This window comes from Ostrea edulis, chromosome 10 (genome assembly GCF_947568905.1).
Source record: "Ostrea edulis chromosome 10, xbOstEdul1.1, whole genome shotgun sequence".
In the NCBI taxonomy this organism is placed as follows: Eukaryota; Metazoa; Mollusca; class Bivalvia; order Ostreida; family Ostreidae; genus Ostrea; species Ostrea edulis.
Window position 1 is genome coordinate 2,438,814 of NC_079173.1, and position 27,564 is coordinate 2,466,377.

Genomic DNA, 27,564 nt, shown 5'->3' on the forward strand with positions numbered 1-27,564 from the left:
ATACTGTAACTAAGGTTATCTGACAGGTTTCATTATCTGTATGTCATACTGTAACTAAGGTTATCTGACAGGTTTCATTATCTGTGTGTCATACTGTAACTAAGGTTATCTGACAGGTTTCATTATCTGTGTGTCATACTGTTACTAAGGTTATCTGACAGGTTTCATTATCTGTGTGTCATACTGTAACTAAGGTTATCTGACAGGTTTCATTATCTGTATGTCATACTGTCATTATCTGTGTGTCATACTGTAACTAAGGTTATCTGACAGGTTTCATTATCTGTGTGTCATACTGTAACTAAGGTTATCTGACGGGTTTCATTATTTGTGTGTCATACTGTAACTAAGGTTATCTGACAGGTTTCATTATCTGTGTGTCATACTGTTACTAAGGTTATCTGACAGGTTTCATTATCTGTGTCATACTGTAACTAAGGTTATCTGACAGGTTTCATTATCTGAAAGGTTTCATTATCTGTATGTCATACTGTAACTAAGGTTATCTGACAGGTTTCATTATCTGTATGTCATACTGTAACTAAGGTTATCTGACAGGTTTCATTATCTGTGTGTCATACTGTAACTAAGGGTATCTGACAGGTTTCATTATCTGTATGTCATACTGTCATTATCTGTGTGTCATACTGTAACTAAGGTTATCTGACAGGTTTCATTATCTGTGTGTCATACTGTAACTAAGGTTATCTGACAGGTTTCATTATCTGTGTGTCATACTGTAACTAAGGTTATCTGACAGGTTTCATTATCTGTGTGTCATACTGTTACTAAGGTTATCTGACAGGTTTCATTATCTGTGTGTCATACTGTAACTAAGGTTATCTGACAGGTTTCATTATCTGTATGTCATACTGTTACTAAGGTTATCTGACAGGTTTCAATCCTATTATTTCTATATTCATCATGTATTGTGATTTTTTTTTATCTGAAACCAATAAAAAACAACCCGTACACACCTGTAAATCTACAGTAAATTGTCCCAATTCTGAGATTAAATGAAACCCACAAGACAGAGGTCAGCCTTAGCCATTCAGTCTTCACTCAGTTCTATGGTCTTTATAATGATCTTATTTGTGAATACAATCTGTCGTCAGGTCGAGTGCCGTCTGACGCGTTTTATACCAATTATAAGGCTGTTCTTTACATAATGATTCCGTGGGGATCCAGCTCAGAATAGGTCCTCAGTACCCCCTTGCTTGTCGTAAGAGGTGACTAAATGGGGCGGCCATTTGGACGAAACCGCCAAAACCGAGGCCGTGTCACAGCAGGTGTGGCACGATAAAGATCCCTCCCTGCTCAAAGGACTTTTGCAACGAGTATAGGCCTCAATTTCGCAGCCTTTCACCGGCACTGGTGACGTCTCCATATGAGTGAAATATTCTCAAGAGGGACGTTAAACAATATAAAATTAATCAATCAATTTGGCCTATTTTTATAATCAGTCAAGACAGAAGTTTATCCACTGCAGCATCAGCTTTTCATGTGGTGGATACGTGTAGAAAAATAAAAAACAGAGTAAATCAGGAAGAATTTAATAACGAGTTACAAGTGGCAAATTTGATATGGTTCATTCGTAAACATTAAAAAAAACCAGTAAACTGTAAAACCAACAAAAAAAAAAAAAAAATTAAAAAAGAAAGAAATAAAATTCAACAAAACCAATGACCATACGTTGTAACATCCTCAAATTTCAAATGCATTTATAACAACAATTCAATAAATACATTACAATTCAAAGTTATTCTTATATCTACAGTCTTAAAACTAATTTAGTTTTTTTTCCCATTACAGGTAAGATTTTTATAAACTTTGGTACATATTCAAAGAGGCTTTAGCCGCCAAAGTCATGTCTGTTCAATATTACAAAAATAACTGAAATAGCAATAAAATTCGTCCCTGAAAAACCTTTTGGTTGTAGTTTTTCATTCAGTTGATTTTTATTGTTAGTAGTGTTCTATACAGTTGATTGTTATTGTAGTATTTTATACAGTTGATGTTTATTGTATTATTTTATACAGTTGATTGTTATTGTAGTATTTTATACAGTTGATTGTTATTGTATTAATTTATACAGTTGATTTTTAATGTTATCTTTCACACAGTTGATTTTGTTTATATTCAGAAATCTGATCCTGTTTTCCTGACACTGAGAGTAACATCTACGTTAAATAGTAATTCCTGCACAAAAGCAGATTTTGAAGCAAAAGCATGAAGTCGACTTTGGTGGGGGCAGATGTAGGTCTTATAGTATACAGTCCTTTAAAACATTTTTACAAAATTTTAAATAAACACATACTCTTTCAACTCTCAAAATTCAGTTTTCTTCATTTAAAAACCTATTATCTACATGTATAAGTTTATTTTCCCTTTCATTTAAAACATGCGATCCATAATTCAGATTGGATAGAGTGAAATTATCCGCACACAATTCAGATAATTTTATGATATTGGAGAGAGGGAAATTATCCGCACACAATTCAGATAATTTTATGATATTGGATAGAGTGAAATTATCCGCACACAATTCAGATAATTTTATGATATTGGAGAGAGGGAAATTATCCGCACACAATTCAGATAATTTTATGATATTGGAGAGAGTGAAATTATCCGCACACAATTCAGATAATTTCATGATATTGGATAGAGTGAAATTATCCGCACACAAAGTACATAGGGTCTATCGAGTCTATCAAACATTCTTCTTCAACTTCGAGGAAACACTTTAACAATATAAACTACGTACATGAATACACAAAGAACAAGTACCGGTATATAACTCATATATAATTATACAAAACACCCACCTCCCTTACAGCACAATAAGATAACAGCAGTGAAGCTAAATGATAACAAAACCTACAATACAAAACATGTAGCACGCTATCATTTCCAATGCCCATATTGTTCATTTTTATCACATTAAAACGCTCACTGAAGATTTAAAGTGTCATTTCCACAGCTGACAAGCGAGTACACGTTCAGTGAAGTCTCTTCATCTCTGCCAAGGAAGTTATAATTTGCAGTTACCCTACAAATGTGAAACAAGGAAGTTATAATTTGCAGTTACCCCACAGAAGTGAAAAAAGGAAGTTATAATTCGCAGTTACCCTACAGAAGTGAAAAAGGAAGTTATAATGCACAGTTACCCTACAGAAGAGAAAAAGAAAGTTATAATTTGCAGTTACCCCACAGAAGTGAAAAAGGAAGTTATAATTCGCAGTTACCCAACAGAAGTGAAAAAGGAAGTTATAATTCGCAGTTACCCTACAGAAGTGAAAAAGGAAGTTATAATGCACAGTTACCCTACAGAAGTGAAAAAGGAAGTTATAATTCGCAGTTACCCTACGAGGTAATGAGGAACTCCAGCACCTTTCTAATATCAACATCAGTGTACTTGTGAGTAGAATCAGAGTGTTTAACACCATCTTCTTTAATGTCTGATCACATGATAACAATGTCTGATCACATGATAACAATGTCTGATCACATGATAAGAATGACTGATCACATAATAAGAATGACTGATCACATGATAAGAATATTTTCGTGTTCTATTCAATTTCTTTAATTAAACAAGAGGCCCATGGGCCACATCGCTCACCTGAGTCACCTTGGTCCATATCAGAAGATTTTCCATATCTATTTGCATGTAAAACTGTAGTCCCTATTATGGCCCCAAACCTTCCCCTGGAGGCCATGGTTTTTGCAAACTTGAATCTACACTATGTCAGAAAGCTTTCATGTAAATGTGAACTTCTTCGGCCCAATGGTTCTTGAGAAGAAGATTTTTAAAGATTTTCTCTATATATTTGTATGTAAAACTTTGACCCCCTATTGTGGCCCCATTCCACCCCCGGGGGCCATGATCTTAACAATTTATAATCTGCACTACATCAGGAAGCTTTCATGTAAACCTCAGCTTTTCTGGCTCAGTGGTTCTTAAGAAGAAGATTTTAAAAGATTTTTCCTATAAATTTGTATGTAAAACTTTGATGCCCCCTTGAGGCCCCATCCAATCCCCCGGGGTCCATGATTTTAACAAACTTGAATCTGCACTATATAAAAAAAAAACCAACAACAAAACGAAAAAAAAAAAAAAAAAAAAAAAAAACTTTGACCCCCTATTGTGGCCCCATCCGATCCCCGGGGGCCATGATTTTAACAATTTAGAATCTTCATTATATAAGGAAGCTTTCATATAAATCTCAACTTTTCTGGCTCAGTGGTTCTTGAGAAGAAGATTTTTAAAGATTTTCCCTATATATTTGTATGTAAAACTTTGATCCCCTATTGTGGCCCCATCCGACCCCCGGGGGCCATAATTTTAACAATTTAAAATCTTCATTATATAAGGAAGCTTTCATATAAACCTCAGCTTTTCTGGCTCAGTGGTTCTTGGGAAGAAGATTTTTAAAGATTTTCCCTATATATTTGTATGTAAAACTTGTGATCCCCTATTGTGGCCCCATCCGACCCCCTGGGGCCATGATTTTAACAATTTAGAATCTTCATTATATAAGGAAGCTTTCATATAAATCTCAGCTTTTCTGGCTCAGTGGTTCTTGAGAAGAAGATTTTTAAAGATTTTCCCTATATATTTGTATGTAAAACTTTGATCCCCTATTGTGGCCCCATCCGACCCCCTGGGGCCATGATTTTAACAATTTAGAATCTGCATTATATAAGGAAGCTTTCATATAAATCTCAGCTTTTCTGGCTCAGTGGTTCCTGAGAAGAAGATTTTTAAAGATTTTCCCTATATATTTGTATGTAAAACTTTGATCCCCTATTGTGGCCCCATCCGACCCCCGGGGGCCATGATTTTAACAATTTAGAATCTTCATTATATAAGGAAGCTTTCATATAAATCTCAGCTTTTCTGGCTCAGTGGTTCTTGAGAAGAAGATTTTTCCTATAAATTTGTATGTAAAACTTTGATCCCCTATTGTGGCCCCATCTGACCCCCGGGGGCCATGATTTTAACAATTTAGAATCTGCATTATATAAGGAAGCTTTCATATAAATTTCATCTTTTCGGGCCCAGTGGTTCTTGAGAAGAAGATTTTTTAATGACCCTACCCTATTTTTACCTTTTCTTGATTATCTCCCCTTGGAAGGTGGCCTGGCCCTTTATTTTAACAATTTACAATTCCCTTTACCTTAGGATGTTTTGTGCCAACTTTGGTTTAAATTGGTCCAGTGGTTGTTGAGAAGAAGTTGAAAATGTGAAAAGTTTACAGACGGACAGACGGACGGACAGACGGACGGACGCCGGAATACGGGTGATCAGAAAAGCTCACTTGAGCTTTCAGCTCAGGTGAGCTAAAAAGCAGCTATCTATGACTTCAAAACAGCCTGGGTTTTTTTATGTCTGAAGTTTCTCCTTCAAAGCAGTTAATATTTCTGTGAGGAGCAAAGATCATGAAATCTACAATTTTAGTAGAGGTCTTCTGGCTCTACATGACTGTGTGTCGCTTTTCTTACCAATGTGCGGTTGCAGAAAAGATTTTTGAATTTTAGTTTGTCCTGCCTCTATGTACCCTGCTCTACATCACGATGTATTTAGTTTTTCTTACAGATGTGTGGTTGTAGAGTAGAAGATTTTTGAAAATTGATTGAATTTTGCCTGGCCTCGAAAGCAAAGAGGTCAGGAATCCTGACATTTACAGGATTTACAGGATTGTCCCCCTTGTCCCAAAGATGCTTCATACCAATTTCAAAAATAATTGGAATGGTAGTTAGGAAGAATATAAAAATATTGATCTGTTTATACTTGGCATATGTCACACGGCAGGCCATTACAATAGGTCACCTGACCCAAAAAGACACGTAGCATCAAATTGAAAAATTATTGTCGTGAAGTTCTTCACATATTAAAACATTTGTTTTGTATCAATCATAAAAAGTTTCATGGGTTTGAAAATGACTGCTTCTTACTGCTTCATAGATAATGTATGTCAAACAATGTGTATCAAAATATCTCCAAATCTCCAGGGGCTCGTGGGGATCCAGGTTAGAATAGGTCCTTGGTACCCATTGCTTGTCGTAAGAGGCGACTAAAATGGGCGGTCCTTTGGATAAGACCATTAAAACTGAGGCCAAGTGTCACAACAGGTGTGGCATAATAAAGATCCCTCCCTGCTCAAAGGCCATGAGCGCCTAGCATAGGTCTAAATTTTGCAGCCCTTCAGCAAAGGTGATGTCTCCATATGAGTGAAATATTCTCGAGTGGGACGTTAAACAAGATACAACTCAATCTCCAGGACTGGATTAAGATTATGTAATTTATCAATGTATATATTAAATGAACATCTACAGATAAATTAAAATCAAATGTTCATATTTCTTTTGTGGTGATTTATGAAATAGTTTCATCCAGCTGTCATTGATTGCATCTCAAATGATGGCTGGTTACTGCAGGCAGAAAACCATTATTCGAATGAGAAAATGTGGATCACTATATTACTAGAGTGAGATTGTTTCGATTGTTTTGATGTTTTCCGCCACAATCAACAGTTTTTCAGTTATCTGGTGGCACCCAGTTTTTATTGGTGGAAGAGAGAACCCAGATACAATGTACCTGGGAAGAGACCACCGACCTTCCGAAAGTAAACTGGGAAACTTTCTCACTTACCGGCGGGAGCGGGATTCGAACCCGCGTCGACAGGGATGAGAGGCCGTGTGATTTTGAGTGTGATGCTCTAACCACTCGGCCACAGAGGCCCCATACTAGAGTGAGACGATGCTGATCAATATCAAAACACAACTAAAGAAGGGGGGACTTTAATGGCCAAAATCGGCCACAATTAAAAAAAGCCATAACTTGCAGGTAGAAAGTTTACAATTTTCTCGTCCCAGTGTTATCAAATATTTAACATTAGGTAACTTGTTGATGATTTCCATGCTAAAGGGATAAGGATTACGTCCTAGTTGTCTAAAATAAGTAAATAAGCACATCATAAAAGTTGAAAAATTGGGGGGGGGGTGTGTCTTTGCAATACATTTCCTTTAACTGTCTAGAGAAGATTGAACCCTTTGCTTAGGTCAAAGGTCATAAAAACTTACGAAAAATACATGACTCTTCTGTGGTAAAATATGTATGGTTCCGCACAATCATTTCTGTAACAAAAATAACATGTTTACTATGCACAATCAATGCTAAAACAAAATAACATATAATATTATTTATTAATATATACATGTTGTTATTTTAGGTATCTAAAGCAAACATTTAAAACTAGCGTCCACAGATGATATGGAAGAAAACATGAACTATTTGCCTGAGGCCAGAGGATGAGAGCAATAATTCATGAGGTTTTTTCACATCACCAAGGAACAATATTTTTATATTCCTGAAATACATGAAAACAAGAGGCCCATGGGCCACATCATTCACCTGAGTCACCTTGGCTCATATTTAAAGATTTTCCCTATATATTCGCATGTAAAACTTTCACCCCTATTGTGACCCCAAACTACTCCCGGGGGCCATGATTTTTTTCAAAATTGAATCTGGACTAGATCAGGAAGCTTTCATGTGAATGAAAACTTTTCTGGCCAAGTGATTTTTCAGAAGATAAATAATGATTTTCCCTATATATTTGTATCTAAAAAATTTCCCCTATTGTCGCCTCATCTTCCCTCCGAGAGCCATGATTTTAACAAACTTGAATCTGCACTTATCCACTAAGTCAGGAAGCTTTAATGTAAATTTCAATTTTCCTGGCCTTGTACTTTTTGAGAAGAAGATTTTTAAAGATTTTCCCTATATATCTGTAGGTAGAATTTTGATCCCCCTTGTGGCCCCATCCTACCCCCGGGGGCCATGATTTCTACAAACTAAAATCTGCAATATGTCAGAATGTTTTCATGTAAATTTCAGCTTTTCTGGCCCAGTGGTTCTTGAGAAGAAGATTTTTAAATGACCCCACCTTTGTGATTATTTCCCCTTTGAAAGGGATATGTCCTTTCATTTGAACAAACTTGAAAGCCCTTCATCCAAGGATGCTTTTAGCCAAATTTGGTTGAAATTCGCCCAATGGTTCTGGAGAAGTCAAAAATGTAAAAAGTTTACAGACAGATGGACGGACAGACTGATGGACAGACGACGGATAACAGGCAATCAGAAAAGCTCAGGTGAGCTAAAAACTGTTTCAATGTTAAATTCATTTATGAACTTTTATAGAACTGCAATATTGTATGTTATATCACAATACTTTCATGTAATTTAGTTGAATCATTTGGAAAAATATTTTCACCCTCTGAGTACAGACACTACACCCTCTGAGTACAGACACTCGAGTACCGACACTACATCCTCTGAGTAAAGACACTACACACACTGAGTACAGACACTACATCCTCTGAGTAAAGACACTACACACTCTGAGTAAAGACACTACACACACTGAGTACAGACACTACATCCTCTGAGTACAGACACTACATCCTCTGAGTTCAGACACTACACACACTGGGTACAGACACTACATCCTCTGAGTACAGACACTCGAGTACAGGCATTACACTCTCTGAGTACAGACACTACACACACTGGGTACAGACACTACACACACTGAGTACAGACACTACACACACTGAGTACAGACACTACACACACTGAGTACAGACACTACACACACTGAGTACAGACACCACACACACTGAGTACAGACACTGGAGTACAGACACTACACACACTGAGTACAGACAATACATCCTCTGAGTACAAACACTGGAGTACAGACACTACACACACTGAGTACAGACACTGGAGTACAGACACTACACACACTGAGTACAGACAATACATCCTCTGAGTTCAGACACTACACACACTGAGTACAGACACTGGAGTACAGACACTACACACACTGAGTACAGACACTGGAGTACAGACACTACACACACTGAGTACAGACAATACATCCTCTGAGTACAAACACTGGAGTACAGACACTACACACACTGAGTACAGACACTGGAGTACAGACACTACACACACTGAGTACAGACACTACACTCTCTGAGTACAGACACTACACACACTGAGTACAGACAATACACACACTGAGTACAGACACTACACACACTGAGTACAGACAATACATCCTCTGAGTTCAGACACTACACACACTGAGTACAGACACTACACACACTGAGTACAGACAATACATCCTCTGAGTTCAGACACTACACACACTGAGTACAGACACTGGAGTACAGACACTACACACACTGAGTACAGACAATACATCCTCTGAGTTCAGACACTACACACACTGAGTACAGACAATACATCCTCTGAGTTCAGACACTACACACACTGAGTACAGACACTACACACACTGAGTACAGACAATACACACACTGAGTTCAGACACTACACACACTGAGTACAGACACTGGAGTACAGACACTACACACACTGAGTACAGACACTGGAGTACAAACACTACACACACTGAGTACAGACAATACACACACTGAGTACAGACACTACACACACTGAGTACAGACACTACACACACTGAGTACAGACAATACACACACTGAGTTCAGACACTACACACACTGAGTACAGACACTACACACACTGAGTACAGACACTACACTCTCTGAGTACAGACACTACACACACTGAGTACAGACAATACATCCTCTGAGTACAGACACTACACACACTGAGTACAGACATTACACACACTGAGTACAGACACTACATCCTCTGAGTACAAACACTACACACACTGAGTACAGACACTACACACACTGAGTACAGACAATACATCCTCTGAGTTCAGACACTACACACACTGAGTACAGACACTACACACACTGAGTACAGACAATACACACACTGAGTACAGACAATACATCCTCTGAGTTCAGACACTACACACACTGAGTACAGACACTACACACACTGAGTACAGACACTACACACACTGAGTACAGACACTACACACACTGAGTACAGACACTGAGTACAGACACTACACACACTGAGTACAGACACTACACACTCTGAGTACAGACAATACACACACTGAGTACAGACAATACACACACTGAGTACAGACACTACACACACTGAGTACAGACACTACACACACTGAGTATAGACACTACACACACTGAGTACAGACAATACACACACTGAGTACAAACACTACACACACTGAGTACAGACACTACACACACTGAGTACAGACACTACACACACTGAGTACAGACAATACACACACTGAGTATAGACACTACACACACTGAGTACAGACACTACACACACTGAGTACAGACACTACACACACTGAGTACAGACAATACATCCTCTGAGTTCAGACACTACACACACTGAGTACAGACACTATATCCTCTGAGTACAGACAATACACACACTGAGTACAAACACTACACACACTGAGTACAGACAATACACACACTGAGTACAGACACTACACACACTGAGTACAGACACTACACACACTGAGTACAGACAATACACACACTGAGTTCAGACACTACACACACTGAGTACAGACACTACACACACTGAGTACAGACAATACATCCTCTGAGTACAGACAATACACACACTGAGTACAAACACTACACACACTGAGTACAGACAATACACACACTGAGTTCAGACACTACACACACTGAGTTCAGACACTACACACACTGAGTACAGACACTGGAGTACAGACACTACACACACTGAGTACAAACACTACACACACTGAGTACAGACACTACACACACTGAGTACAGACACTACATCCTCTGAGTACAGACACTACACACACTGAGTACAGACACTACACACACTGAGTACAGACAATACATCCTCTGAGTTCAGACACTACACACACTGAGTACAGACACTACACACACTGAGTACAGACACTACACACACTGAGTACAGACACTGAGTACAGACACTACACACACTGAGTACAGACACTACACACACTGAGTATAGACACTACATCCTCTGAGTACAAACACTACACACACTGAGTACAGACACTACACACACTGAGTACAGACACTATATCCTCTGAGTACAGACAATACACACACTGAGTACAAACACTACACACACTGAGTACAGACAATACACACACTGAGTACAGACAATACACACACTGAGTTCAGACACTACACACACTGAGTACAGACACTGGAGTACAGACACTACACACACTGAGTACAGACAATACACACACTGAGTACAGACACTGAGTACAGACACTACACACACTGAGTACAGACAATACATCCTCTGAGTTCAGACACTACACACACTGAGTACAGACAATACATCCTCTGAGTTCAGACACTACACACACTGAGTACAGACAATACATCCTCTGAGTTCAGACACTACACACACTGAGTACAGACACTACACACACTGAGTACAGACAATACACACACTGAGTTCAGACACTACACACACTGAGTACAGACACTGGAGTACAGACACTACACACACTGAGTACAGACACTACACACACTGAGTACAGACACTGAGTACAGACACTACACACACTGAGTACAGACACTGAGTACAGACACTACACACACTGAGTACAGACACTACACACACTGAGTACAGACACCAAACCCTCTGAGCACAGACTAGTTCTGTGTCTGTCTCTCTGTCTGTCTGTCTGTCTCTTTGTCTGTCTCTCTGTCTGCAAGAACTTACACTAGTTCTGTGTCTGTCTGTCTGTCTGTAAGAACTTACACTAGTTCTGTGTCTGTCTGTCTGTCTGTAAGAACTTACACTAGTTCTGTGTCTGTCTGTCTCTCTGTCTCTCTGTCTGTAAGAACTTACACTAGTTCTGTGTCTGTCTGTCTGTCTGTAAGAACTTACACTAGTTCTGTGTCTGTCTGTCTGTCTGTAAGAACTTACACTAGTTCTGTGTCTCTCTGTCTGTAAGAACTTACACTAGTTCTGTGTCTGTCTGTCTGTCTGTAAGAACTTACACTAGTTCTGTGTCTGTCTGTCTGTCTGTAAGAACTCACACTAGTTCTGTGTCTCTCTGTCTGTAAGAACTTACACTAGTTCTGTGTCTGTCTGTCTGTCTCTCTGTCTGTAAGAACTTACACTAGTTCTGTGTCTGTCTGTCTGTCTGTCTGTCTATAAGAACTTACACTAGTTCTGTGTCTGTCTCTGTCTGTCTGTCTGTCTGTAAGAACTTACACTAGTTCTGTGTCTGTCTGTCTGTCTGTAAGAACTTACACTAGTTCTGTGTCTGTCTGTCTGTCTGTAGGAACTTGCACTAGTTCTGTGTCTGTCTGTCTGTCTGTAAGAACTTACACTAGTTCTGTGTCTGTCTGTCTGTCTCTCTGTCTGTCTGTCTGTAAGAACTTACACTAGTTCTGTGTCTGTCTGTCTGCCTGTAGGAACTTACACTAGTTCTGTGTCTTTCTGTCTCTCTGTCTGTCTCTCTGTCTGTAAGAACTTACACTAGTTCTGTGTCTGTCTGTCTGTAAGAACTTACACTAGTTCTGTGTCTTTCTGTCTCTCTGTCTCTCTCTCTGTCTGTCTGTCTGTCTGTATCTCTGTCTGTAGGAACTTACACTAGTTCTGTGTCTGTCTGTCTGTCTCTCTGTAAGAACTTACACTAGTCTGTGTCTGTCTGTCTCTCTGTCTGTCTGTAAGAACTTACACTAGTTCTCTGTCTGTCTGTCTATTTATAGCAGTAAGAACTTACACTAGTTCTGCCAGCCCATTTTTCTTGTTGAACTCTATACCGATCGGGATGGAGAACGAAGTCTGGGACCGGACGTCCACATTCTTCTGCACTGACACCTTCGATGTATTCAGAACTTTCTCTGAGAACACAACAGACATGGTTGCATCCAGCATTTTCACCGCAAAATAATTAGAATTTGTTACATTGAAAGGATTCTGAAAGGAAAAAAAGTTCATTGAAATTTATATCACCTTTATCATACGAATACATTTACACTCAATCGACACTGCTCTTGTTTGTTATACAGTTAATACAGTCATACAAATAGATTTACACTCAATCGACACTGCTCTTGTTTGTTATACAGTTAATACAGGCATACGAATACATTTACACTCAATCGACACTGCTCTTGTTTGTTATACAGTTAATACGTGTGAACAAAATTAAATATCAATTTGATGTTGCAGACTTATTTAATTTCATGTCGAATTGAATTTGTTTATTTTTGTGTCTGGGGAATAAACAAACGAAATTAAATCTAACACAAATTTTTAATTCCAGGAAATTTTAATGTCGGAAATATTGGACTCTGTTATTCGTAGTCTATTTATAGATTGACATGTTTCACCACACCGTAATCACATTCCTTATGAGAAGATGTACCTGCACTCATTACAAAACTGCACAGGTGCAAATAAGATCAATATAATTAAGAATGATTATTATCAAAACAGTACAGCTTTTATAATTTAAGATAATAAGTATTGGTGTTAACACAACAAAGCGCTTGTAGATCTCCCAATTTGTATCGATGGGCAAAATGCAAAATCAGGTAGATCTCCCGATTTCAGCTAACTGATCATGCCACCCCATGAAACCCCACTGATTAATGTCACTTATAAGACACCCACAGATCCACCAGGAGCCTTCAGTGATTATATAATGTCATTTATAAGACACCCACATATCCACCAGTAGCCTTCAGTGATCCAACACCTGGGCCGTATATCACTCCATTAATCAATTTGTTACAGTACAGTCACGTGGATGACTTTATTCCATACAGCTGGGGGTGGGGGGATTTTGGATGATTGGTTGATTGATTGATTGATGGTTTGCTATTTTCTGTCACACTCAACAATTTTTCAGTTATATAGTGGCACCCAGTTTTTATTGGTGGAAGAGAAAACCCAGATACAATGTACCTTGGAAGACACCACCAACCTTCTGAAAGTAAACTGGGAAACTTTCTCACTTACCGGCGCGAGCGGGATTCGAACCCGCACCGAGCAGAGGTGAGAGGCCGTGTGATTTTGAGCACTACGCCACAAAGACCCTGGGGGATTTTTGGTTTATTTATTGATTAAATATGGACATTTTGTAGCAGGTTGGGGAAATCCTTGTCCTGATTTGCCCTATGAACACAAACCTTGTCTTTACCAGTATGTCCGATTTCTTTACAAATATACTCATATAATCTGCCCCAGTATTAAAGACATTCCTTAATTATTTCTCTGAAAATCCTCTTCTCTCTTAAGATATCAATCAAAATTAATATATAATACTGAATAGGATCCTAATCACAGTATTGTCTCCGTTATAAATGATAATTAACTCACCGCAATAAAAAAAACTGACAAGCATAAAATTATTCTCTCTGTTGTGAATGATAACTCACCACAATAAAAAAACTGACAAACATTCTCTGTCGTAAATGATGATTAACTTACCACAATAAAAAAACTGAGAAAAATTCTCTGTCGTAAATGATGATTAACTTACCACAATAAAAAAACTGAGAAAAATTCTCTGTCGTAAATGATGATTAACTTACCACAATAAAAAAACTGACAAAAATTCTCTGTCGTAAATGATGATTAACTTACCACAATAAAAAAACTGACAAACATATTCTCTCTGTCGTAAATGATGATTAACTTACCACAATAAAACAAGAGGCCCAAGGGCCTAGAATCGCTCTTCTGATCAATTGTACAACCCCACCATTTCTATTCTTAGCCTCTTAGTATTCTAAATCTTTAGTTAAATCCTAAGAATTCAAAAAAAGTAGGTCAATGTGACCTACTTTTTGGTTTACACATTTTGAGAACCCAAGAAATATCAACTGACAAAGTTTGATGATTTTAAGCCAATTAGTATCTGAATATTGAAATATAGCTGTCAAATTCCAATCGTAGGTCATGGTGACCTACTTTTTGGTCAGCGAACTCCGAACATGCAAGACCCATCAACTGACAAAGTTTGATGACTGTAGGTCAAATAGTATCTGAAATATATAAATATAGATCATCAAATTCCAAAAGTAGGTCAAGGTGACCTACTTTTTCATCAACACCCTTCAAACATGCAAGACCCAAAAACTGACAAAGTTTGATGACTGTATGTCAAATAGTATCTGAATTATATAAATATAGCCGTCCAATTCCAAAAGTAGGTCAAGGTGACCTACTTTTTGGTCAACACCCTTTGAACATGCAAGACGCATCAACTGACAAAGTTTGATGACTGTAGGTCAAATAGTATATGAAATATATAAATATAGGTGTCCAATTCCAAAAGCAGGTCAAGTTGACCTACTTTTTGGTCGAAACCCTTCGAACATGCAAGACCCATCAACTGACAAAGTTTGATGACTGTAGGTCAAATAGTATCTGAAATATATAAATATAACTGTCATATGCCAAAAGAAGGTCACAGTGACCTACTTTTTGGTCGATACACTCCGAAGACTCAAGATGCATCAACTGACAAAGTCTGATGATTGTAGGTCAAATAGTGTCTGAAATATAGTAATTTAGCTGTCAAATACCAAAAGTAGGTCACGGTGACCTACTTTTTGGTCGACACAAACCGAAGACCGAAGACGCATCAACTGACAAAGTTTGATGATCCTAGGTTTTACAGTGCCCAAAATATGCATCTAAAATTGAAAATGTGAAATTTGAATATTTGCAAAATTCAAAAAGTAGGTCACTGTGACCTACTTTTTTATAAATATGTTTCAAGGCCTCAAGATGCATCAACTTACAAGATTTGATGATTCTAAACCTCTCGGTATTTGAAATAACAACTTAAAATATATCTATAAATGATAAGCCATAAAATTCAGAAAGTAGGTCACGGTGACCTATTTTTCAGTTGACGCATTTCAAGGTCCCATGATCCACCAACTGACAAGTTTTGATGATCATAGGCTTCAAAGTGTCCAAGATATGCATCAAAATTAATTTTAAAATAAATACCTGCAAAATTCAAAAAGTAGGTCACCGTGACCTACTTTTGAGACAACTTGACACAAGGTCCTAAGATGCATCAACTGTCAAAATTTGATGATCCTAGTCCTTATAATGACTAAAACATCTAAGATTTAAGGAATTTAAAAAAAATTTAAATTTAGGTCAACTTTGAAGTGACCTTGAGACCACGACCTTTGCCCCAGGGTAATGCCTTGAACAATTTTTAATCTACAACATATCCTCATCCTTATGTGTAAGTTTGGTGATAATCTGCCCTGTGGTTCTTGAGAAGAAGATTTTTTAGCAACCACTACTTTTGTTTGTATTTTCCTGATTATCTCCCCTTGTTCAAGGGTCACATCCCTCTATTTAGTATGTATGAAAGCCCTTGGGCCAATGATACCCTGTTAACAAATTTGAAAAAAATTGGCCTAGGGGTTCTTGAGTTATAGCCCTTTTTCTAAAAAGTTTACGCACACCGCACACCGCACAAATGGCCATAGCATTAGCTCTTTGAGCCTTTGGCTCAGAAGAGCTAAAAACTGACAAACATATTCTCTCTGTCGTAAATGATGATTAACTTACCACAATAAAGAAACTGACAAACATATTCTCTCTGTCGTAAATGATGATTAACTTACCACAATAAAGAAACTGACAAACATATTCTCTCTGTGGTAAATGATGATTAACTTACCACAATAAAGAAACTGACAAACATATTCTCTCTGTCGATGGTTAAGTTGTGTGGAAGAAGTAATTTCATGTTGCTGCTGAGTTTAACATCTCGGGGAAACATGAAGAATATCAGCAAACCCGCTGTCACAAGACATACCGCTATAGCCACAGACACATACAGGCACCTGTCAATGAGAAAAAAAAATCATACAGGCACCTGTCAATGAGAAAAAAAAACAGCTGTCACAAGACATACCGCTATAGTCACAGACACATACAGGCACCTGTCAATGAGAAAAAAATCATACAGGCACCTGTCAATGAGGAAAAAACCAGCTGTCATAAGACATACCGCTATAGCCACAGACACATACAGGCACCTGTCAATGGAAAAAAAACCCACAAACCACCTGTCAGAAGACATACCGCTACAGTCACAGATACATACAGGCACCTGTCAATGAGAAAAAAAAATCCTACAGACACCTGTCAATGAGAAAAAAATCATACAGGCACCTGTCAATGAGAAAAAACACAAACCCGCTGTCACAAGACATACCGCTATAGCCACAGACACATACAGGCACCTGTCAATGAGAAAAAAATCATACAGGCACCTGTCAATGAGAAAAAAATCATACAGGCACCTGTCAATGAGAAAAAAATCATACAGGCACCTGTCAATGAATAAAAATCATACAGGCACCTGTCAATGAGAAAAAACCCAGCTGTCACAAGACATACCGCTATAGTCACAGACACATACAGGCACCTGTCAATGGAAAAAAAAACACAAACCACCTGTCACAAGACATACCGCTACAGTCACAGATACATACAGGCACCTGTCAATGAGAAAAAAATCATACAGGCACCTGTCAATGAGGAAAAAATCATACAGGCACCTGTCAACAAAGAAAAAACATTTTTATTTTATGATTAAAAAAATCTTTCAAATCTAAATATCTCGTGTGGAAAAAAAACTCTCGTGTCAGATCTTCAATATTTACATCAATCAATGTATTCACAGCCATGAATCTTCACAGAGACTTTTCTCGTTCTCATTTCTTAATACAGACACTGTCAACTGATCTTCCAACTCAAAGTTGATACTCAAAATTTATACTCAAAGCTTATACTCAAAAGTTTATACTCAAAATTTATATTCAAAGTTTATACTCAAAAGTTTATACTCAAAGTTTATACTCAAAAGTTTATACTCAAAGTTTATACTCAAAGTTTATACTCAAAAGTTTATACTCAAAGTTTATACTCACGTCCGTCGGGGTTTCAGTCTATCGTCTCTGACTGGGATTAAAGCTACGAGTTCGTTCTCTTGTTCTACAAAATATTACAAAAACCCCATTAACTCGAAATACAATACACATACATGTACAGTCAACCTCATTATCTCAAACTCGAGATGTATTATGCATACAGTCAACCTCATTATCTCAAACTCGAGATGTATTACGCATACAGTCAACCTCATTATCTCAAACTCGAGATGTATTACGCATACAGTCAACCTCATTATCTCAAACTCGATATGTATTACGCATACAGTCAACCTCATTATCTCAAACTCGAGATGTATTATGCATACAGTCAACCTCATTATCTCAAACTCGAGATGTATTACGCATACAGTCAACCTCATTATCTCAAACTCGAGATGTATTACGCATACAGTCAACCTCATTATCTCAAACTCGATATGTATTATGCATACAGTCAACCTCATTATCTCAAACTCGATATGTATTACTCATACAGTCAACCTCATTACCTCAAACTCGAGATGTATTATGCATACAGTCAACCTCATTATCTCAAACTCGAGATGTATTATGCATACAGTCAACCTCATTATCTCAAACTCGAGATGTATTACGCATACAGTCAACCTCATTATCTCAAACTCGATATGTATTACGCATACAGTCAACCTCATTATCTCAAACTCGAGATGTATTATGCATACAGTCAACCTCATTATCTCAAACTCGAGATGTATTACGCATACAGTCAACCTCATTATCTCAAACTCGAGATGTATTACGCATACAGTTAACCTCATTATCTCAAACTCGAGATGTATTACGCATACAGTCAACCTCATTATCTCAAACTCGAGATAAATCAGACATTAAAACAAACCTCATTATTTGTGAACTGGAGATATACATGTATTATACGTTACTATAGCTTGAAAATACGAATGTATTTTTAATTGCTGGGATAATATTTAGGAATCCATTTCAAAATGAAGGATTAAATTATCTCCCCTTCCCCCCTCATGCATAGCTCTTATCCTTAGATGAATTTGGCTCCAGGTTTTGGCACTCTAGTTTTCCTTTTATCGCTTACAAGTTTATCGTTAATTCAAATTTCCAAAATTTCGGCTTGAGCATCATTGAAGAGACATTATTTGTTGAAATGCACATCTGGTGCATCAAAATTGGTAACGTATAAGTTTTACATTATACATAATCAACCTCATTATCACAAACTTGAGGTGTATTACATATACAAACCTCATTATTATCTCAAACTCCATGCAGACATATTACCCATACAAACAAACCTCATTAACTCGATCTCGATGGTGCCTACAAATGAGAGGCTCATACATGTAGGCCTTGTCAGTCACTTGTGCTTTATTCTAAAAGCATCACCATGCTGGTAATATTAGAGCTAAGAAATTATACTAAGAATTCCAATATTAAGCTGGAGTATAGGACAAAGATATGCATTTAAAACACAAAGCCCATCCTGATGAAAGACTTTTCATAACATATATCATATAAACACTATATACTATAAGACTATTTTGGAACCACCTAAGAGTTAGAACAATGAGGTTGTGAAATTTGCAATTTTGGCACAATCCTTTCTGGTTTTCCCAAATATGCATTTATATTTTAGACAGCATCAGCAAAATCAAAGTACAAGTCTTTCAACTGCTAAACACAATTTAAATATCTATAATAATTATGGCCTCACTCTGGAATCATTAAAACCCTATCCCTGAGATATGAAATTTACAATTTACGTAAAGGACTTCCATACAGCTCCTTGTAAATATCCATTTAGTTTCAATTTAGTAGCAATAGCATTAAAGAACTTCGATATGTTATTTCAATGTTTTACACATAAACACTATATGAAGTTTGGCCCTGCCCTGGGGTCAGAAATTCTACCCCGGGGATCATGAAATTTATAATTTTGATAGAGGCCCTCCTTCTCCACATCACCATGCATTTTATTTTAGTTTTTCTTACAGATGTGCAGTTCTAGGGAAGATTTTTGAAAATTGGTCAATTTTCGGCAGTTTTTGCCCCATCCCTCAGGCCCCAGGAGTCCTGAAATTTACATTTATGTCCCCTTGTCCCAAAGATGCTTCATACCAAGTTTGAAAAGAATTGGACTGGTAGTTATCAAGAAGTTCAGGATGTTCAATTGCTAACGCACAACAGCGGATGCTCACTGATCACAATAGAACACCGGAGTCATTCAGATGACCTAAACGTACCTTTAAGTTATACACGGGTTCAAAATATTGAGGTTAAAATACATAAAGAAAATGTAGGTGGGATTTCAAACTGACTTTGACATATCCATGGTATTTGATATATCGAGTTCGAGACACAGAAGTTCAACAATTTACGATTTGTATCTTATTAAAATCAATTTCTATATATGGTTATGAATTCTGTTATACTTCCATTTCATGGCAGCACAACAACATCAATGATGTATATTTCCATGCAACATAGTTCAAAACAAAGCAGTAAATAGTGATGGGAATTATACAAAATCAAAGTACTGAAAGTACAAAGCATTTAGTGAATCCTAAAATCTACAAGAAATAATATGGCTATTTGCTTAAGCAACATTAAAAGGATGAAATATTTAGCATCTCACTAGATAACAGCACCTCACTAAATAACAATGGTCCAGAAGCATCCGTGATGAATTGAAAATCAACTGATGCTAATACCAAGAGCATTATAATATAGCATTGTCGTTACATTGTAACACTCTATAGAAAACAAATTGAACAGAATGCCATGAAAGCTTTCAGATTTCCAGTAGGTCAGAGGTCATACCATGAACTCAATAATTAGTACCTTTGGGTATAGATCCATTCCCTCGACAGGTTGGACAGGGGACTTTTCCGCGCATTAACTCCACATAACCGTCCGTCCGAATCACAGCTGATGGATTCCGAAGGGGCTGTCCTGCTGTGTCAGTCTGTCCAACAAATAAACAAACCATCAAATAAATAAACAAACCATCAAATAAATAAACAAACCATCAAATAAATAAATAAACAAACCATCAAATAAATAAACAAACCATCAAATGAATAAATAAACAAACCATCAATTAAATAAACAAACCATCAAATAAATAAATAAACAAACCATCAAATAAATAAATAAACCATCAAATAAATAAATAAACAAACCATCAAATAAATAAATCATCAAATAAATAAATAAACAAACCATCAAATAAATAAATAAACAAACCATCAACTTGTTTTTGTTCTGCTTCCATAATTGTTTTTGTAAGAATAATCCAGGGTTGCAAATAGTAGTCCAAAGTTTAGAATAAAAAATGACAATAACATGCTGTTTTATTTCAATATTATTCCATTTCCAGTTTAAATTGATTCAAACTCTCATCCACCATCCCTTCATTCTCACTTTCACTCTCATTCCTCCCCTTTACACCGTCGTTATGTAAACTCTCATTCTCTTCTGCAATATTCTCTTTTTCGTAACCTTAATTCTGAATGCAAGGATAAGAGCAATATTTTACCTTTAATTTTGTGTTATGTAAACAAAGACTCGTGTCTTTTTATGTTTACAAACAAACTAGTGAAATGCTACTTTTGTAATTTAAAACATCTTGACAAATTTAACTTCTAAATTACACATTTTACCTAATGTATACTTGAAATGTGATATTTAAAACAAATAATAAACTCTCTATAATGAAGTTTTGTCATGGTATAGAATCTTAAATTCTTTTGGTGAAATCTTTTAAACATATTAGACTGCAGATTTTGATCATTTAAAGTGAAAAATAAAACTTGTGGAAAAATTGTGAATCAGTCCTTTTAATGGCCGGAAATAAAATCTTTGTGTTTTTCAAAGGGGTTAGACTCCCCTTCAATGAAATTCCATCCCATGGGGATCCGGGTTAGAATTGGTCCATAGTATCCCTAGCTTATCGTAACAGGTGACTAAATGGGGCGGTCCTTCGAATGAGATCGCAAAAACCAAGGTCTCATATCACAGCAGGTGTGGCACAATAAAGATCCCTCACGAGCGCCCAGCATAGGTCTAAATTTTGCAGTCCTTCACCGGCAATGGTGACGTCTCCATATGAGTGAAAAATTCTCCTGAGGGACATTAAACGATATAAAATCAATGAATTTCCACATGTTAACTTTCCCATAACCATCATGAATATCACATAAACTTCCTTCAAAATTGATAACACGTTTTATCGATAAAGAAACAGTGAAAACGAAAGTGCATTTAATAGCTGAGGATTCCATAAAAGTTCCGGCAAACTTTAACTCACCATGTAGGCTAGATGAAAGGATTTTTAAGGAGGAATATTACACCAGGAAATTTTCATACAGATGAAAAGTGGAGGATATGTACAACAAAATTTCGAAATTGAAAACTTTAAAATGTACTTCATTCCGTCAATAAACATGATAAATGCAGTTTTATTAGAAAGTGATCAGAAAAAAATTAAAAGCCCCTACTGGACTTGAACCCACAATCGACAGTTCAGTAGTTGACACCCTAATCTACTGAGGCCAAAATAAAACTATTGTTTGTTTCCCCTCGCCCGACCGAGTCTGAGAAAGTCACAATGACCCAAGAGTTATTATTACGTTATTCTGGCAAAGTTTTTCTTTTATCTCCAGAAAATTTCAACATCGTTACAGGTACAGATCGGGTACCTGTAAAATGTGAAACGAAATCTGCCGAAACAAAACCTAACGAAATGAAACAGATTGTAGAACCGAACTTTGTAATCATAATAATAAAAATGGTATCTCAGGTCCCCCCGTGAAAGTTTCCACATATAAATGAAATTGTTCCTGTGAAAGTTACCACATATAAATGAAATTGTTCCTGTGAAAGTTACTACATATAAACGAAATTCTTTTCCCTATTGATGTGGTCTTTCAGGTTGACTGATACATAAGCGGTCCATCGGTTAGCATCAAACAATTGTTCGAAGAAGCTGGTGTCTGAGAAAGTTGAAAGCAGGAAGAAACTTAATCTATATTTTATCTCTAACTGCTGAGGTGCGAGACTATATATACTTTCAATAACAGAAAAAAAAATTGCAATTTGGCAAGATATATAATTATATACATGTATTATTCAAAATTATTATTGATATGCAGTAAGCCTAAAGATAACTTTCTATATTTGGGATGTTGCTAAAACGGGGAATTGAAAACAGAACGGAAAATATTTAATGTAAAATCAAGAGGCTTAAGAACAAGGGAAGCAGAAATTACAAAGAGAACGGGAAGACATAGTATTATTCAGAATCCACCATTTGATATACTACATACAAATACACAATATCCACATGTATACATAGATTTCTATTTAAAGCAAAAAATACTGAAACATGTATTTATAATGTGATCCAATGTACAGTTACACATGTACAATATATCTATGTTCAGTATAGTTACACATGTACAATATATCTATGTTCAGTATAGTTATACATGTACAATATATCTATGTTCAGTATAGTTATACATGTACAATATATCTATGTTCAGTAGTTATACATGTACAATATATCTATGTTCAGTATAGTTATACATGTACAATATATCTATGTTCAGTATAGTTACACATGTACAATATATCTATGTTCAGTATAGTTATACATGTACAATATATCTATGTTCAGTATAGTTATACATGTACAATATATCTATGTTCAGTATAGTTATACATGTACAATATATCTATGTTCAGTAGTTATACATGTACAATATATCTATGTTCAGTATAGTTATACATGTACAATATATCTATGTTCATTATAGTTACACATGTACAATATATCTATGTTCAGTATAGTTATACATGTACAATATATCTATGTTCAGTAGTTATACATGTACAATATATCTATGTTCAGTAGTTATACATGTACAATATATCTATGTTCAGTAGTTATACATGTACAATATATCTATGTTCAGTATAGTTATACATGTATAATATATCTATGTTCAGTAGTTATACATGTACAATATATCTATGTTCAGTATAGTTATATATGTACAATATATCTATGTTCAGTAGTTATACATGTACAATATATCTATGTTCAGTATAGTTATATATGTACAATATATCTATGTTCAGTATAGTTATACATGTACAATATATATATGTTCAGTAGTTATACATGTACAATATATCTATGTTCAGTATAGTTATACATGTATAATATATCTATGTTCAGTAGTTATACATGTACAATATATCTATGTTCAGTATAGTTATACATGTACAATATATCTATGTTCAGTATAGTTATACATGTACAATATATCTATGTTCAGTATAGTTACACATGTACAATATATCTATGTTCAGTAGTTATACATGTACAATATATCTATGTTCAGTATAGTTATACATGTATAATATATCTATGTTCAGTAGTTATACATGTACAATATATCTATGTTCAGTATAGTTATACATGTACAATATATCTATGTTCAGTAGTTATACATGTACAATATATCTATGTTCAGTATAGTTATACATGTATAATATATCTATGTTCAGTATAGTTATACATGTACAATATATCTATGTTCAGTATAGTTATACATGTACAATATATCTATGTTCAGTATAGTTACACATGTACAATATATCTATGTTCAGTAGTTATACATGTACAATATATCTATGTTCAGTATAGTTATACATGTACAATATATCTATGTTCAGTAGTTATACATGTACAATATATCTATGTTCAGTATAGTTATACATGTACAATATATCTATGTTCAGTATAGTTATACATGTACAATATATCTATGTTCAGTATAGTTATACATGTACAATATATCTATGTTCAGTATAGTTATACATGTACAATATATCTATGTTCAGTAGTTATACATGTACAATATATCTATGTTCAGTAGTTATACATGTACAATATATCTATGTTCAGTATAGTTATACATGTACAATATATCTATGTTCAGTATAGTTATACATGTACAATATATCTATGTTCAGTATAGTTATACATGTACAATATATCTATGTTCAGTAGTTATACATGTACAATATATCTATGTTCAGTATAGTTATACATGTACAATATATCTATGTTCAGTATAGTTATACATGTACAATATATCTATGTTCAGTAGTTATACATGTACAATATATCTATGTTCAGTAGTTATACATGTACAATATATCTATGTTCAGTATAGTTATACATGTACAATATATCTATGTTCAGTATAGTTATACATGTACAATATATCTATGTTCAGTAGTTACACATGTACAATATATCTATGTTCAGTAGTTACACATGTACAATATATCTATGTTCAGTATAGTTATACATGTACAATATATCTATGTTCAGTATAGTTACACATGTACAATATATCTATGTTCAGTATAGTTATACATGTACAATATATCTATGTTCAGTATAGTTACACATGTACAATATATCTATGTTCAGTATAGTTACACATGTACAATATATCTATGTTCAGTAGTTATACATGTACAATATATCTATGTTCAGTATAGTTATACATGTACAATATATCTATGTTCAGTAGTTATACATGTACAATATATCTATGTTCAGTATAGTTATACATGTACAATATATCTATGTTCAGTATAGTTATACATGTACAATATATCTATGTTCAGTATAGTTATACATGTACAATATATCTATGTTCAGTATAGTTACACATGTACAATATATCTATGTTCAGTAGTTATACATGTACAATATATCTATGTTCAGTATAGTTATACATGTACAATATATCTATGTTCAGTAGTTATACATGTACAATATATCTATGTTCAGTATAGTTATACATGTACAATATATCTATGTTCAGTATAGTTATACATGTACAATATATCTATGTTCAGTAGTTATACATGTACAATATATCTATGTTCAGTATAGTTATACATGTACAATATATCTATGTTCAGTAGTTATACATGTACAATATATCTATGTTCAGTAGTTATACATGTACAATATATCTATGTTCAGTATAGTTATACATGTACAATATATCTATGTTCAGTAGTTATACATGTACAATATATCTATGTTCAGTAGTTATACATGTACAATATATCTATGTTCAGTATAGTTATACATGTACAATATATCTATGTTCAGTATAGTTATACATGTACAATATATCTATGTTCAGTAGTTATACATGTACAATATATCTATGTTCAGTATAGTTATACATGTACAATATATCTATGTTCAGTAGTTATACATGTACAATATATCTATGTTCAGTAGTTATACATGTACAATATATCTATGTTCAGTAGTTATACATGTACAATATATCTATGTTTAGTAGTTATACATGTACAATATATCTATGTTCAGTAGTTATACATGTACAATATATCTATGTTCAGTATAGTTATACATGTACAATATATCTATGTTCAGTAGTTATACATGTACAATATATCTATGTTCAGTAGTTATACATGTACAATATATCTATGTTCAGTATAGTTATACATGTACAATATATCTATGTTCAGTAGTTACACATGTACAATATATCTATGTTCAGTATAGTTATACATGTACAATATATCTATGTTCAGTAGTTATACATGTACAATATATCTATGTTCAGTATAGTTATACATGTACAATATATCTATGTTCAGTATAGTTACACATGTACAATATATCTATGTTCAGTATAGTTATACATGTACAATATATCTATGTTCAGTATAGTTATACATGTACAATATATCTATGTTCAGTAGTTACACATGTACAATATATCTATGTTCAGTATAGTTATACATGTACAATATATCTATGTTCAGTAGTTATACATGTACAATATATCTATGTTCAGTATAGTTATACATGTACAATATATCTATGTTCAGTATAGTTACACATGTACAATATATCTATGTTCAGTATAGTTATACATGTACAATATATCTATGTTCAGTATAGTTATACATGTACAATATATCTATGTTCATTAGTTATACATGTACAATATATCTATGTTCAGTATAGTTATACATGTACAATATATCTATGTTCAGTAGTTATACATGTACAATATATCTATGTTCAGTATAGTTACACATGTACAATATATCTATGTTCAGTATAGTTATACATGTACAATATATCTATGTTCAGTATAGTTATACATGTACAATATATCTATGTTCAGTAGTTATACATGTACAATATATCTATGTTCAGTATAGTTATACATGTACAATATATCTATGTTCAGTAGTTATACATGTACAATATATCTATGTTCAGTATAGTTATACATGTACAATATATCTATGTTCAGTATAGTTATACATGTACAATATATCTATGTTCAGTATAGTTATACATGTACAATATATCTATGTTCAGTAGTTACACATGTACAATATATCTATGTTCAGTATAGTTACACATGTACAATATATCTATGTTCAGTATAGTTATACATGTACAATATATCTATGTTCAGTATAGTTACACATGTACAATATATCTATGTT

At 35.0% G+C, this 27,564-nt stretch overlaps 1 protein-coding gene across 1 annotated transcript in view; it reads right to left on the reverse strand.

The window, feature by feature from the left end:
* Positions 1–1,537: 1,537 nt before the first annotated feature.
* The window catches only part of LOC125666549 (transmembrane protein 106B-like), a 33,725-nt gene continuing 7,698 nt past the window's right edge, over positions 1,538–27,564 (reverse strand). Inside the window, exons 3-8 of the mRNA XM_048899714.2 lie at positions 20,809–20,932; positions 17,953–18,016; positions 16,695–16,860; positions 12,756–12,952; positions 7,090–7,143; positions 1,538–3,052 (exon numbers count right to left, since the gene is read on the reverse strand). Of these exons, the coding sequence (XP_048755671.2) occupies positions 2,953–3,052; positions 7,090–7,143; positions 12,756–12,952; positions 16,695–16,860; positions 17,953–18,016; positions 20,809–20,932 (705 nt within the window). The 3' untranslated portion in view covers positions 1,538–2,952. The remainder of the gene's footprint in view (positions 3,053–7,089; positions 7,144–12,755; positions 12,953–16,694; positions 16,861–17,952; positions 18,017–20,808; positions 20,933–27,564) is intronic.